At 51.9% G+C, this 16,739-nt stretch overlaps 1 protein-coding gene across 3 annotated transcripts in view; it reads left to right on the top strand.

The window, feature by feature from the left end:
• Nucleotides 1-290: 290 nt before the first annotated feature.
• LOC146783124 (uncharacterized) overlaps nucleotides 291-16,739 on the top strand; it is a 181,884-nt gene continuing 165,435 nt past the window's right edge. For 2 of the 3 annotated variants that reach the window (XM_085638827.1, XM_085638826.1), the window contains exon 1: nucleotides 291-495. In XM_085638827.1, the coding sequence (XP_085494953.1) occupies nucleotides 472-495 (24 nt within the window). In that variant the 5' untranslated portion in view covers nucleotides 291-471. The remainder of the gene's footprint in view (nucleotides 496-16,739) is intronic. The other variant, XM_085638825.1, reaches the window with a different exon arrangement.

Raw genomic sequence — 16,739 nt, 5'->3', positions numbered from 1 at the left:
CGCATCCCTGTACTCCGCTTCTAGTGGCTAGTGTGCACGCACGGTCTTCAGTGGGCTGTAGTCCCATCGCCCCGTTTCTGCGCCCGTCTTCGGAGCTAGTGCCTCTTTGGGCGCTGCGCCCGCCTGGAGCTGTAGTTGCGCTTGTTTTGATCTGTCTCGTGAGCTGTGTGTGATGATCTGTGTCTCGTGAGCTGTGTGTGATGATCAGTGTCTCGTGAGTAGTATGTGATGAGCAGTATGTGGAGAGCAGTGTGTAGTGAGCTGTGTGTAGGAAACTGTATGTGGTGAGCAGTGTCTGTCCCCCGCGCTGCGCTGGCTTTCCACCCTGATCGAATCCTGCACGTTGCGCATGCGCAGTGCTTGGCTCCTGATACCCCTCGTCGGAGGCTCTTTCATTGTCTCGCATCTCTCCGTGGCTCCTCCTTTTATCCACCGGACCTCAGCCCAGTCACCGGAGACAACTGGACCGTCATGGCTGGGAAGGACCCTGCGGAGGTGAGGCGCCCTGTGCAGCTCTGCCCTGGTAACTGTTCATTCCCCCGGGGGCGGTGGGGCTCCTCCTTTCACTCACGGACCCGCTCTGCCTTTCAGCCGGGCCCGACGTCACTGTTAACACTGGGTTGTTTAAGGCGCTTCCCCCGCTGCGGTGTGCTGTTTCTTGACAATGTTCATTGTAAACCTCACCGCTGCCGCTTCTTGGCGCTTTACACTATGTTGAATTCTCGGGAAGTTTAAAGACCTCGGGCAGGTTCACTGCGCTCCAGAGACTCGTCTCTATACATTGCATGCATTGGACAGGTCCACGTGGAGCCCTCGTCCTCGCAAGACTGACGTTCCAGAGACCAGGGACCCGGGCTCAGCTGTGTAACAGCATCCCTCATTGTGCCTCATGGGGCCTCATTCCGCTTCATTGTGCCTCACTCTGCCTCACTCTGCCTCACTCTGCCTTACGGTGCCTCATTTCACCTCATTGTGCCTCAGGCTCAGCTTGGTGACAGCATCCCTCACTTTGCCTCACGGTGCCTCATTTCACCTCATTGTGCCTCAGGCTCAGCTGTGTAACAGCATCCCTCACTGTGCCTCACGGTGCCTCATTCCGCTTCATTGTCCCTCACTCTGACTCACGGTGCCTCATTTTACCTCATTGTGCCTCAGGCTCAGCTTGCTGACAGCATCCCACACTTTGCCTCACGGTGCCTCATTTCACCTCATTGTGCCTCACGCTGCCTCATGATGCCTCATTCCGCTTCATTGTGCCTCACTCTGACTCACTCTGCCTCATTCCGCCTCACTCTGCCTTACGGTGCCTCAATTCACCACATTGTGCCTCAGGTTCAGCTTTGTGACAGCATCCCTCACGGTGCCTCATTTCACCCCATTGTGTCTCACTCTGCCTCATTGTGCCTCACTCTGCCTCATTCCGCCTCACTCTGCCTTATGGTGCCTCATTTCACCCCATTGTGCCTCAGGCTCAGCTTTGTGACAGCATCCCACACAGTGCCTCATTTCACCCCATTGTGCCTCACTCTGCCTCATGGTGCCTCACTGTACCTCATGGTCCCTCATTCCACCTCTTGGTGCCTCATTCCACCGTATTGTGACTCACTGTGCCTCATTCTGCCTCAGCATCCTGCACTCTGCCTCACTGTGACTCATGGTGCCTCGTTCTGCCTCATTGTACCTCACTGTGACCGGGCTCACTCTGCTTCATTCTGCCTCACTCTGCCTCATTCTGCCTCATTTTTCCTCATTGTGCCTCACCCTGCCTCACTGTGCCTCAGGCCACCTCATTGTGCCTCACTATGACTCATGGTGCTTTACTGTGACCAGATCAGGCTTTGTAACAGCACCCCTCACTCTTCCTCACTGTGCCTCACTCTTCCTCACTGTGCCTCGTTCTACCTCATGGTGCCTCACTGTGCCTCACTGTGCCTCATGGTGCCTCACTGTGCCTTATTCTGCCTCATTCTGCCTAATGTTTCCTTATTCTGCAAGCAGAAACCTGATCTGGGTAAAAAGAAGTCTGCTCTCAACACCCATCAGACGTCTGGCCTACACTCATCCCTACAACTCACTGCCGAGGCCCTCGCATTCCTACCCCACCCCTACACCTCTGGGTGGTGTGTCCCATAGTGGCCACTGGAAGCCACAACGCTACTTCCAGAGTCGCCCATCGGGCGCGTGTCCTGTCTTTTTTAAAGATCGTTTTATTGATTTTGATCAACCGCCCACCCATCCGCGAACAGCAGTGTGAGCCATGCCAGCAGGACCACCGCCCCATGCCCCCTAGGGCTAAACCCCATGTTACGTATATGTCTAAACAAAAGGGTGATGTTACCCTCGTTCCATGATAAAATGCCCCTGTACCACCTGCGCCCTTCCTGGGGCTCTCACTTACGTCATCAATTAGGGGTCAGTTGCATCTGCATTCCTCCACGGGCACCAAATTCTCTCAAACCCTCGCGGACAGCCCCTCGCCTGGTTTGAGGCTCCAGTGTGAGAGGAAGGGTTCCATCGAGTCTAGCGCAGTTCCGGTCACCCCTTTTCATTCTCGATTGTGTCTGGCGGTCCACCGTGCTAAAGCTGTAGATTAGGGTGGCTGGCAGATCCTCTGCTGATGCCCGTTAGTGCATTTTGATGCCTTGATCTCCAGAGCTGATGGTTGATGCCTTGATCTCCAGCGCTGCTGGCTGAACTTGAGATACGTTGATGCCTTGATCTTTAGCACTGATGGCTGCCCTTGTGATGGGTTAACCCCTTGATCTCCCGCGCTGATGGCTGACCCTGGGATGGGTTGATGCCTTGATCTCCATCGTTGATGGCTGACCTTGGGATGGGTTGATGCATTGATCTCCAGCGTTGATGGCTGACCTTGGGATGGGTTGCTGCATTGATCTCCAGCGTTGATGGCTGACCTTGGGATTGGTTGATGCCTTGATCTCCAGCGTTGATGGTTGACCTTGGGATGCGTTGATACCTTGATCTCCAGCGCTGATGGCTGACCTTGGGATGGGTTGATGCCTTGATCTCCAGCGCTGATGGCTGACCTTGGGATGGGTTGATGCCTTGATCTCCAGCGCTGATGGCTGACCTTGGGATGGGTTGATGCCTTGATCTCTAGCGCTGTTGGCTGACCTTGGGATGGGTTGATGCCTTGATCTCCAGCACTGATGGCTCACCATGGGATTGGTTGATGCCTTGATCTCTAGCGCTGATGGCTGAACTTGGGATAGGTTGATGCCTTGATCTCCAGCGCTGATGGCTGACCTTGGGATGGGTTGATGCCTTGATCTCCAGCGCTGATGGCTGACCTTGGGTTGGGTTGATGCCTTGAGCTACAGCGCTGTTGGCTGACCTTGGGATGGGTTGATGCCTTGATCTCCAGTGCTGATGGCTCACCATGGGATTGGTTGATGCCTTGATCTCTAGCGCTGATGGCTGAACTTGGGATAGGTTGATGCTTTGATCTCCAGCGCTGATGGCTGAACTTGGGATAGGTTGATGCCTTGATCTCCAGCGCTGATGGCTGACTTCGGGATGAGTTTATGCCTTGATCTCCAGCGCTGATGGCTCCCCTTGGGATGCGTTGATGCCTTGATCTCCAGCGCTGCTGGCTGACCTGGGGATGGGTTCATGCCTTGATCTCCAGCGCTGATGGCTGACCTTGGGATGGGTTGATGCCTTGATCTCCAGCGCTGATGGCTCCCCTTGGGATGCGTTGATGCCTTGATCTCCAGCGCTGATGGCTGACCTGGGGATGGGTTCATGCCTTGATCTCCAGCGCTGATGGCTGACCTGGGGATGGGTTCATGCCTTGATCTCCAGCGCTGATGGCTGACCTTGGGATGGGTTGATGCCTTGACCTCCAGCACTGATGGCTGACCTTGGGATGGGTTGATGCCTTGATCTCCATCGTTGATGGCTGACCTTGGGATGGGTTCATGCCTTGATCTCCAGCGTTAATGGCTGACCTTGGGATGGGTTGATGCCTTGATCTCCATCGTTGATGGCTGACCTTGGGATGGGTTGATGCCTTGATCTCCAGCGCTGATGGCTCACCTTGGGATGGGTTGATGCCTTGATCTCTAGCGCTGTTGGCTGACCTTGGGATGGGTTGATGCCTTGATCTCTAGCGCTGATGGCTGAACTTGGGATAGGTTGATGCTTTGATCTCCAGCGCTGATGGCTGAACTTGGGATAGGTTGATGCCTTGATCTCCAGCGCTGATGGCTGACTTCGGGATGAGTTTATGCCTTGATCTCCAGCGCTGATGGCTGACCTTGGGATGAGATGATGCCTTGATCTCCAGTGCTGATGGCTCACCATGGGATTGGTTGATGCCTTGATCTCCAGCGTTGATGGTTGACCTTGGAATGGGTTGATACCTTGATCTCCAGCGCTGATGGCTGACCTTGGTATGGGTTGATGACTTGATCTCCAGAGCTGATGGCTCACCTTGGGATGGGTTGATGCCCTGATCTCCAGCGCTGATGGCTCACCTTGGGATGGGTTGATGCCTTGATCTCCAGTGCTGAAGGCTGACCTTGGGATGGGTTGATGCCTTGATCTCCATCCCTGATGGCTGACCTTGGGATGGGTTGATGCCTTGATCTCCAGTGCTGAAGGCTGACCTTGGGATGGGTTGATGCCTTTATCTCCAGCCCTGATGGCTGACATTGGGATGGGTTGATCCCTTGATCTCCAGCACTGATGACTGATCTTGGGATGGGTTGAAGCCTTGATCTCCAGCGCTGATGGCTGACCTTGGGTATCTTGATCCGTTGATATCCAGCGCTGATGGCTGATCTTGGGATGGGTTGATGCCTTGATCTCCAGCTCCCAGTGCTGATGTCTGACCTTGGGATGGGTTGATGCCTTGATTTGCAGCGCTTAGGACCGACCTTGGGATGGGTTGGTCTTGGTCTCCAGCGCTGATGGCTGACCTTGGGACGAGTTGATGCCTTGGTCTCCAGCATTGATGGCTGATCTTCGGATAGGTTGATGCCTTAATCTCCAGCACTGATGGCTGACCTTGGGATGGGTTGATGCCTTGATCTCCAGCGCTGATGGCTGACCTTGGGATGGGTTGAGGGCTTGATCTCCAGCGCGGATGGCTGACCTTGGGATTGGTTGATACCATGATCTCCAGTGCTGATGGCTCACCATGGGATTGGTTGATGCCTTGATCTCCAGCGCGGATGGCTGACCTTGGGATGGGTTGATGCCTTGATCTCCAGTGCTGAAGGCTGACCTTGGGATGGGTTGATGCCTTGATCTCCAGTGCTGAAGGCTGACCTTGGGATGGGTTGATGCCTTGATCTCCAGCTCCCAGTGCTGATGGCTGACCTTGGGATGGGTTGAAGCCTTGATTTGCAGCGCTTATGGCTGACCTAGGGATGGGTTGATGCCTTGATCTCCAGCACTGCCGGCTGACCTTGGGATGAATTGATGCCTTGATCTCCAGCGCTGATGGCTGACCTGGAGATGGGTTGATGCCTTGATCTCCAGCGTTGATGGCTGACCTTGGGATGGGTTGATGCCTTGATCTTCAGCGCTGATGGTTGACCTTGGGTTGGGTTGATACCTTGAACTCCAGCGCTGACGGCTGATCTTGGGTTCGGTTGATACCTTGATCTCCAGTGCGGATAGCTGGCCTTGGGATAGGTTGATGCCTTGATCTCCAGCGCCAATCGCTGATGGCTGACCTTGGGATGGGTTGATGTCTTGATCTCCATTGCTGATGGCTGACCTTGGGATGGGTTGATGCCTTAAACTCCAGCACTGATGGCTGAGCTTTGGATGGGTTGATGCCTGATCTCCAGCGCTAATGGCTGACCTTGGGATGGATTGATGCCTTCATCTCCAACACTGACCTTCGGATGGGTTGATGCCTTAATCTCCAGCGCTGATGGCTGACCGTGGGATAGGCTGATGCCTTGATCTCCAGCACCCATCGCTGATGGCTGACCTTGATCTCCAGCGCTGGTGGCTGACCTTGGGATGGGTTGACCAGACCTAAGCAGTGAAGGACTGTGGGAGGAAGTGCCCCACCTTTCTAACTTGATTGGTTCACACTTCTGCAAAGTTTGCACATCCGTTGCAGCGGAGCAAAGGGCCAGCAACCGCAGACACTCCTCTAACGCATGTTGAGGGCCAGTGGAGGGCAAGGTTGCCTGCTTCAAAAATCAGAAGCACCAGTTCTAAGACTAAGCGCCCGGGCACTAAACAGACATGCTGAGAATTGCAACCTAGAAACCACTAAAGAGCCAGTAAATAAGCGTGAAGAGCCTGCTCGTGGAAAAGTGACTAATTATGATAAACGGTATCACTGAAGGTCCTCCGAGATTGGCCCTGGGAGTTAGCACTGGAAAAGTCCTTTTCTCCTGCAGTGGTGCTGGCGAGGGTTCTGTCACACTGCTGGATAATGGAAGAAAGATGCATTGGTAAGCAATTATAGTCCTTATGCACAGGGCTACTGGAATTATGTGGCAAGAGAGTATCAAATTATGTGGCATGGTTTACTAAAGTGTGTGGCACGAAAATGCAAGTTATGTGGCACATTGTTTTGATAGTATCGCTTCATTATTTTGTCATTTTTACAGTCTGAGCGGTGACTACTGTCTTCTGCTAATGGCGAGGAATGAAAGGAAGCACTTTGTTAATGATCTTCAGTGTGTGAAAAGATGACGAGGCCACGGCATTGACTTGTCCTTCGAGGGACAGTTTGTCATCGACAAGCTTCCCCAGATTCCTAGTCTTCCTGACTGAAATTGTCGGAGTGCCCAGTTCTTTTTTTTTTTTTGTTGTTTTTTTTTATTAAACTTTTTATTAAAGCAAGCACAATTTCAGTAATACAATACATTTGTAGGGTATAGCATTTAAGCAGCAGGGAATGTGAAGTCTAGCAAGTCACACAATAAGGCATTAAGAGTCTGCAAGCCTAGGCCGTCTCATTGCCATATCATCTGTGGGAGAGGTACATATTTCTCCACGAAAGGCGTTCCACCCTCCCCACTTTTTATCGCACTTCCTGGGACAGCCTGTAGGAGAGTAGGGTCTGCTATCCTATGGTCACCCCAAATTTTTGCTTTTTGCTTTTTGCTTCACTGGTTTTCGACGTTTTGAGGCTGTGGGCCTGCTAATCAGACCCCCAGCCTGCTGTTCTCTCTGCTAAACTGACACGATGCACTTTAGGTGCATGACCCATTGGAACTGGATCACCCTGTGAGCCCCTGTACTAGTGTACCCTAGGTACCCTGGGCATTGGTGCATCTGAGGCCTACCCGGGGCTGAAGCATGTATTGTGCCACCCCTGGCCTGGCCTAGCAATTTGACACAACTGGCTGATCACTCTGCTGGGATAAGTTGGTGTATCCACCTCTTACTTAGGTGTAGTATGCCTATACCTAACCTTAAATGGGACACATGTTAACCTATAAGTCACTCCTATGGCAGGCCATAACAATCCTGAAGGCAGAGTGCTTGGTTTTATGGGAGATGATGCTCTGGCATGAGCTGAGCCTGTCTGCAGTAGTCTGAACAACTTCCTTCTACCGTTTCCAGATATCGCCATACCATATACTCTTAAGTGCATTTTGAACCTCGCGGTTAAATGCTATCTTTGGTTTGGCTTTATCTAAACATGTCGAGTAAGGTGTCATACGAATTGGAATACTAACCCCTCGCCAATTCTGGCGACGGGGTTAGCATTCCACCCTCCTAGAGGGACACGACACGTACAGAACCTGAAACCAGGGTGACATCAGACATAGCCTCAGCTCCACAAAATGGACGCTGCCACCACAGACACAAGTCTGCCCTCCTGCTGCTGGGAGTCCTTCCAGCTTGGGAGACGTGGACAAAGGGTTTCCTGCCAGGGGAGGTGCGAGCACCACCCCAGACAGGATTTTGTGTATTGGTCAGGTAGGGCTTGAAAGGAAACAGACATGCCTGAGGCTCACAAGGGGCCTCGGCGCATATGCCAGTTCAATCCGGTCCTGGGGCACACCAGCCCCAGACCTGGGGCGAGCTGGACAAAGGATTGGGGGTGTAACCACCCCCCTTCCTGGTCCCACCCTTAGGGAGGGACCTAGCAGGTAGTCCTTCCCCTAGAATCCGCTTAAAGGTAGGAGCTGTGTCCAAAGACTTCAGACATCCTGAAATCAACTTACAACTAAGAAGAAGACGGAAACTTCGACGTTCTGCTGCACAGAAGACGGAAGAAAATCTCCCCTATGGTCAGGGAGTGACCATCTTGCTAACGCAAGCACCACCCAGCGAACCGACGTCTGCTTTGCCGCCGCCTCCCGCCGGAGCCCGAGCCCAGAGACCGACAAGAACTGGACCTCCAGACCTCTCACCGCCCGATCCACAGTCCCTGCAAAGAAGGGACCCGTGGAGGCACCGAGACATGTGGAGCCAGCCACCTTGGAAGACACTCGACTAGCTGAAAGCGCGACAACAGAGGCTCCCTCCGAGTTGTGCTTTGGGTCCTGAGAAGCCCAACATCCGAGCAGCATCTGCATCAAAGGTGAGCCCTCCAGCATCTCCACGATCTGCGTGGGGCCCCTCTGCACTTCGCGACTCGAGCCGCCTAACCGGTCCCTGGTCCGTTAGCCAGTGGCCATCTTGGCGACCATCTTGAAAAACTACGACGCTGGTCTGGTTGCTCCAGACTGGCCCCTGCTGCCCTCCAAAGGAGCAGCCCCTCTGACCTTGCTGGTCCGAGCTAAAAGCTTTCTTCACTTCCTGCGACTCCTGCTTTTGCCAAGGCTTGTTTGCTTCTTCTGAGTCGCCGACACCGCCGACAGCAAGAGCCTGCGTGGGACACCTCGTGAACCGACTCCTGGACGTCGTCGACCTTCAGGGACCACGTGGCTGCGGAGACAAGCTTCACCTCTCCACCTGTTTGCACCCGACATAGCCTGGCACCTACCTGGTGCCGCGCCGGTCACTGGCTAGTGACTGTGAACATTGTTCCCTCTGCTTTCAGGTCGTCTACACTTCCGATCCATCCTTGGATCCACCGCATCTCTTCTGGACCGATCGCCTGCAGCATCTTTGTCGTCAGGCTCCATTGAACAGATAGACGAAACCCGACGCACTTCGAGCCCTATGCACCCGCTTCCTGTGGGTGAGGTAAAGCTGGCACTCCGGTGCACAAGCGTAGAGTAACATCTCTAATGTCTAGGTTTGAAGTCTTGAATTCGTAGTCCAACCAGAAGACCCTTCTAGCAGTAACTTTTGAACAATTACGCACCCATTGAAAACCTATGGGCGCCCGCGTGTAACTTTCCTTACTGCACACGCGACCCGTGGACCTCCTGGTCACTAACTAAAGTTAGCTCCTTGTAGGCCCAGCGATTCTAGAGGCCCTCGGCCTTCTCCCTTTCCTGTTCGTGGTACTTATACCACTATTTTAGTATATGGTTTGAGCGGCCACCAGGGCCTATCCATATAAAATGCAACTTTCGTATATTGTGATACTTTCTTGTTTAACGATTTGTGCTCCTGTGCTCATAAAAAGTCTAGGGGATACTTTGAGTAATAAATACATATATATTTTGAATATATATCTGTGTGGTGTCCTTTCATTGGTATAAAGGGGGGTTGCATATGGTGAAACAGCTTGCTTAACATGCCTAAACGAGTTTAGCCTAAAAGACTGCTTAGCCTATGCTACCACTAGGGCAGCTGGTCCGAAAAGGTTGACTTACAACCACACCATAAGGGTTGCTTGGCATGGTACAGGGTGGTCACTTTAATTAGTGAACATCATATACCAGGCCAACTTCTCACATTGGTGAGCAGCGGTTGGGATTTGAGCTTGCTGTTGTTTTACCTCTGTAATCTCTTTGTTACCAATTGAAAGATCATACAGGTACCTTTAGGTACATATAAAACAAGTTAGTTATATACTTAAGTTCTACTGAACTTGGTTGTTGTAGAGCAAAGGGAGTAGCACACCCGGACTACAACTACTAGATAGGTTTAGTAGGAAAACCCAAGTGTAGGTAGTTACAACACTTCCACCCACACTTAAGAGCAATGGCTGGGGCAGAGGGGTCCAAGGTACCCATCTCTGTCGAGAGTGACCCCCAGAGGGCACCATCCATCTTTGCTATCCTAAACCAGAAAGAGCTCAGGCAGTTGGCTAATTCCAGGGGCCTTAAACAGCCCAAGAACCCTACCTCTGCTGAACTCCGAGAACTCTTGCAAACTGATGAAGATCAGAGAGCTCTCAAGAAAGCCCCCCAGTTAGGCTCCTCCGGGACTGGAACAGGAGGCCCTCCTTCTGAAGATGCTACTGAAGCACCCCTTCCTAACAGTCACCCCGTAGGTGAGAATCAGACTACAGATGATGAGGATCAGCGTAGGGACGAGAGTGACAAGGCTGATGATTCTGATAATAGTAGTGATTCTGATGGGAGAACTAGCCCAGTGCCAAGTGTTATACTTGGCCCAGCTAACTTAAGACTACTTGGGAATGACAATGGGTTCCCCCCATCGAGTTTCCCCAGTGGACTTAACCAGGGGTTTGGGAGACAGAGGAATCACTCAGGTAACTCTAATGCCTCTCACGCCTCTAGAGGCTCTCAGGGTCAGTCCAGGAAAAGGATGACCAGCCCTCGGAGGAGGGAACATGAGGCCAGAATGCAGGAAGCTCAGCTGAGGATCAGGAAACAAGAGCTAGAAGTAGCCCTGATGGAAGAGAAACTGAACAAGGCTAGGCAACCTAGAGAGAGTGGGTCTATACCCACTGGTGGCAGCATTGTCCTGAGGGACAAAGATAGGGTCTTTGATAATAGGAACCTGTCCAAGGTTGTGCCCCCCTACAAAAGTGGGGATGATATCCACAAATGGATGACTGCTCTTGAGAGAGCCTGCAAAGTACAGCAGGTTCCTGAGGACCAGTGGGCAGCAATCTTATGGCTCTCCTTTGAAGGTAGAGGCCGAGATAGACTCCTCACTGTTAGAGAGGAGGATGTCAGAAACTACAGAGTCCTGAAGAGTGTCCTGGTTGATGGGTTAGGCTTAACCACTGAGCAGTACAGGTTAATGTTCAGAGATACCCAGAAGGCGCAGACTCAGGACTGGTCTGAATATGTGCCACTAATGCTTTGGAGGGTTGGTTGCTGGGAAGTAAGGTTTCAGATTATACAGGATTGTACAATTTGATGATGAGAGAACAGATTTTAAATAACTGTCAAAACCAGCAACTGCATCAACACTTGGTTGACTCGGATCTGACCTCTCCCCAAGAATTGGGAAAGAAGGCAGACAAATGGGTCAGAACCAGGGTTAAGCAAAAGAACCAGAACCAGGGCCAAGGGGGTGATCAGAAGAAAACAGACCAAAAGGGTAATGACCAGAAATCCAAAGACCAGAAGTCTTCAACAGGGCCCCAAACTAGTACTAATGAGGGTGGGTCCCAACAATCTAAAGGAAAGAAGAAAGAAGGTCCAAAGAAACCCTGGTGCAAGTCTTGCAAGAATACAACTCACTGGACTAGTGATTGTAAGAAGGGTGGAGCCCCCAACACTGTTGCCCCTAAGGCACCTGCTCCCAGTAGTACTGTTAGCAGTGTTGGTCCCCAGACAAAGGGTGTAGTGGGAATCACTATGGGAACTGAAGGAGATTCTGACCTAGACAGAACCCTTACACAGGCAGTCTTGATCTGTGATGGGGACATGGATTTGTCCCTGACTGTGAGCCCCAGTAATCTGGGCAAGTACAGACAGACTCCATTGATCAATACAAAAGTGGCTCAAGCCTACAGGGATACATGTGCCAGTGTCACTATGGTGACACCAGGTTTTGTGGATCCTGGACAGTACATACCAGGTGAGAATTACCTGGTGACCAATGCCAGCAATACCACTACTTCCCATAGTGTGACGATTGTTAACTTCTCGTGGGGAGGGGTAACGGGCCTCAAAAGGGTTGTGGTTAGTGCAGACCTCCCAGTAGAATGTTTGTTGGGCAATGACCTAGAGAGTTCTCTATGGTCAGAAGTGGAGTACAGGACACATGTAGAGATGTTAGGTATATCACCACATGTCCTTGCTGTGACCAGGTCACAGGCCAAAAAGTGCCTTACTGAACTTCAGGTCTTGGATCCTGGAACAATGGACCAAGCACCTTCCAAGAAGAAGAACAGGAGGGTTAAGGCTGTGCCTTCCCCCCTGCCTCCAAGTGATGATCAGTCTTCCCAGGAAGATGATCTCGAGAACCTTGAAGGAACTGTCCCTGAAGAGCTTGAACCTGACCAGGTTGAGTTTCTGGGGACAGGGGGACCTTCTAGGGCTGACTTGGGGCAGGCTCAGTTATCCTGTCCATCTCTTGAACCCCTCAGACAGCTGGCTGCTGCTGAGGCTGCTGGGAATTCTCAAGGTACCCATCAAGTGTATTGGGATGATGGGCTCCTTTACTCAGAGGCTAGAGACCCCAAGCCTGGTGCAACCAGGAGGTTGGTTATACCTCTGCAGTTTAGGGGCTTCCTTCTCACCTTGGCCCACGAAATTCCCTTAGCAGGACACTTAGGCCAGAATAAGACTTGGGACAGACTTGTTCCACACTTTCACTGGCCTCACATGTCAGAAGATGCCAAGGAGTTTTGTCGCTCCTGTGAGACCTGCCAAGCCAGTGGCAAAGCAGGTAGCACCACAAAGGCCCCCCTGATACCACTACCGGTGGTGGGAGTGCCCTTTGAAAGAGTGGGGATAGACATTGTTGGACCAATGGACCCCCAAACTGCATCTGGGAACAGATTCATACTGGTGGTAGTGGATCATGCCACCAGGTACCCGGAGGCAATTCCCCTAAGGAAAACCACAGCTCCTGCTGTGGCAAGGGCCCTACTTGGAGTCTTCTCCAGAGTGGGCTTTCCTAAGGAGGTGATCTCTGACAGAGGTGCAAACTTCATGTCAGGATATTTGACAGCCATGTGGAAGGAGTGTGGTGTCAACTATAAGTTCACCACCCCTTACCATCCACAATGTAATGGGCGTGTTGAGAGATTCAACAAGACTCTAAAGGGCATGATCAAAGGATTACCTGAGAAACTCAGGCGAAAATGGGATATCCTTCTGCCCTGCCTTCTGTTTGCTTACAGAGAGGTCCCACAAAAAGGAGTTGGATTCAGCCCCTTTGAATTGTTGTTTGGGCACCCTGTAAGAGGCCCACTGTGTTTAGTGAAGGAAGGATGGGAGTTACCTCTCAAAAAGCCTAAGCTTGACATAGTGGATTATGTACTTGGTCTCCGCTCCAGGATGGCTGAATACATGGAGAAGGCTTCTAAAAACCTTGAGGCAAGCCAGGCCCTACAGAAAGCTTGGCATGACCAAAAGGCTGTCTTGGTTGAGTTTCAGCCAGGACAGAAGGTATGGGTGTTGGAGCCAGTGGCCCCAGCAGCACTCCAAGACAAATGGTCTGGACCCCATACAATCCTGGAAAAGAAGGGAGAGGTTACCTACTTGGTGGACCTAGGCACTCCCAGGAGTCCCCACAGGATACTCCATGTTAACAGGTTAAAAGCATATGTTGACAGGGCAGACATGGGCTTGCTCATGGCTACAGACGAGGGACAGGAGGAAGAGAGTGACCCTCTCCCAGACCTGTTGTCTCAGAACCCTGAAGATGGTTCAGTTGAAGGAGTGACCCTTGGAGGCAACCTCACTGAGCATCAGCAAATTGAATGTAGACAAGTTCTACAATCATTTCAGCATATGTTCTCACTGATACCTAGTCAAACTGGCTGGTGTACCCATGTGGTGGACACCGGTGACAGTCTTCCTGTGAAGAACAAACTTTACAGGCAACCCGACCATGTCAGGGACTGTATAAAGACTGAGGTACAAAAGATGCTGGAATTGGGTGTCATTGAGCCTTCAGAGAGCCCCTGGGCTAGCCCAGTGGTTCTGGTCCCCAAACCTCACACCAAAGATGGCAAGAGAGAGATGAGGTTCTGTGTGGATTACAGAGGACTCAATGCTGTCACTAGGACAGGCGCACATCCTATTCCAAGGGCAGATGAGCTCATAGATAAACTGGCTTCTGCTAAGTTTTTGAGCACATTTGATTTGACAGCTGGCTATTGGCAAATCAGGCTAGCTGAGGAGTCTAAGGCCAAAACAGCATTGTCAACCCCACGAGGGCACTACCAATTTGTGGTGATGCCCTTTGGTCTGAAAAATGCACCTGCCACCTTCCAAAGGTTGGTGAATCAAGTCCTTACTGGGTTGGATGACTTTTGTGCAGCATATCTTGATGACATTGCTGTCTTTAGCTCCGCCTGGGAGCATCACCTGATCCACCTGAAGAAGGTACTTGAGGCTCTGCAACAGGCAGGCCTCACTATCAAGGCTACTAAGTGCCAGATAGGGCAGAGTAAGGTTGTGTACTTGGGCCACCTTGTAGGTGGAGGCCAAGTTCAACCACTGGAGAGTAAGATACAATCCATCAAGGACTGGTCTCCTCCCACCACCCAGACTCAAGTCCGAGCTTTCTTGGGCTTGACTGGGTACTACAGGAAGTTTGTTAAGAACTATGGGTCCATTGTGACTCCTCTTAATGATCTGACATCCAAAAAGATGCCCAAAAAGGTTCAGTGGACAGTAAGCTGTCAAAAGGCATTTGATGATCTGAAGAAGGCCATGTGCTCTGCACCTATCCTGAAAAGTCCTGACTACTCCAAAGAGTTTATTGTCCAAACAGATGCTTCTGAGTTGGGTGTGGGAGCTGTGCTGTCACAACTTAATGTAGATGGTCAAGACCAACCCATTGCTTTTATTAGCAGAAGGTTGACCCCCAGAGAGAAGAATTGGTCAGCTATTGAGAGGGAGGCCTTTGCTGTGGTGTGGGCCCTGAAGAAGCTGAGGCCATACTTATTTGGCACTCACTTCAAGATTCAGACCGACCATAAGCCCCTCTTGTGGCTAAATCAGATGAAGGGTGAAAACCCCAAACTGCTTAGGTGGTCCATTTCCCTACAGGGGATGGACTTTACAGTGGAGCACCGGCCAGGTACAGACCATGGGAATGCAGATGGTCTCTCCAGGTACTTCCACTTAGGACATGAAGACACGACTGGTCAAGGCTAGTTTAATGTCCCGGCGTTCGGGGGGGGGGGTTGTGTAGGAGAGTAGGGTCTGCTATCCTATGGTCACCCCAAATTTTTGCTTTTTGCTTCACTGGTTTTCGACGTATTGAGGCTGTGGGCCTGCTAATCAGACCCCCAGCCTGCTGTTCTCTCTGCTAAATTGACACAATGCACTTTAGGTGCATGACCCATTGGAACTGGATCACCCTGTGAGCCCCTGTACTAGTGTACCCTAGGTACCCAGGGCATTGGTGCATCTGAGGCCTACCCGGGGCTGAAGCATGTATTGTGCCACCCCTGGCCTGGCCTAGCAATTTGACACAACTGGCTGATCACTCAGCTGGGGTAAGTTGGTGTATCCACCTCTTACTTAGGTGTAGTATGCCTATACCTAACCTTAAATGGGACACATGTTAACCTATAAGTCACTCCTATGGCAGGCCTTAACAATCCTGAAGGCAGAGTGCTTGGTTTTATGGGAGATGGTGCTCTGGCATGAGCTGAGCCTGTCTGCAGTAGTCGGAACAACTTCCTTCTACCGTTTCCAGATATCGCCATACCATATACTCTTAAGTGCATTTTGAACCTCGCGGTTAAATACTATCTTTGGTTTGGCTTTATCTAAACATGTCGAGTAAGGTGTCATACGAATTGGAATACTAACCCCTCGCCAATTCTGGCGACGGGGTTAGCATTCCACCCTCATAGAGGGACACGACATGTACAGAACCTGAAACCCGGGTGACATCAGACATAGCCTCAGCTCCACAAAATGGACGCTGCCACCACAGACACAAGTCTGCCCTGCTGCTGCTGGGAGTCCTTCCAGCTTGGGAGACGTGGACAAAGGGTTTCCTGCCAGGGGAGGTGCGAGCACCACCCCAGACAGGATTTTGTGTATTGGTCAGGTAGGGCTTGAAAGGAAACAGACATGCCTGAGGCTCACAAGGGGCCTCGGCGCATATGCCAGTTCAATCCGGTCCTGGGGCACACCAGCCCCAGACCTGGGGCGAGCTGGACAAAGGATTGGGTGTGTAACCACCCCCCTTCCTGGTCCCACCCTTAGGGAGGGACCTAGCAGGTAGTCCGGCCCCTAGAATCCGCTTAAAGGTAGGAGCTGTGTCCAAAGACTTCAGACATCCTGAAATCAACTTACAACTAAGAAGAAGACGGGAACTTCGACGTTCTGCTGCACAGAAGACTGAAGAAAATCTCCCCTATGGTCAGGGAGTGACCATCTTGCTAACGCAAGCACCACCCAGCGAACCGACGTCTGCTTTGCCGCCGCCTCCCGCCGGAGCCCGAGCCCAGAGACCGACAAGAACTGGACCTCCAGACCTCTCACCGCCCGATCCACAGTCCCTGCAAAGAAGGGACCCTGTAGGCACGAGACACGTAGAGCCAGCCACCTTGGAAGACACTCGACTAGCTGAAAGCGCGACAACAGAGGCTCCCTCCGAGTTGTGCTTTGGGTCCTGAGAAGCCCAACATCCGAGCAGTATCTGCATCAAAGGTGAGCCCTCCAGCATCTCCACGATCTGCGTGGGGCCCCTCTGCACTTCGCGACTCGAGCCGCCTAACCGGTCCCTGGTCCGTTAGCCAGTGGCCATCTTGGCGACCATCTTGAAAAACTACGACG

This window comes from Triturus cristatus, chromosome 12 (genome assembly GCF_964204655.1).
Source record: "Triturus cristatus chromosome 12, aTriCri1.1, whole genome shotgun sequence".
NCBI classification, from domain to species: domain Eukaryota; kingdom Metazoa; phylum Chordata; class Amphibia; order Caudata; family Salamandridae; genus Triturus; species Triturus cristatus.
Note: the sequence above shows the minus strand (reverse complement) of the source record. Positions and strands in the feature narration are given on the sequence as shown.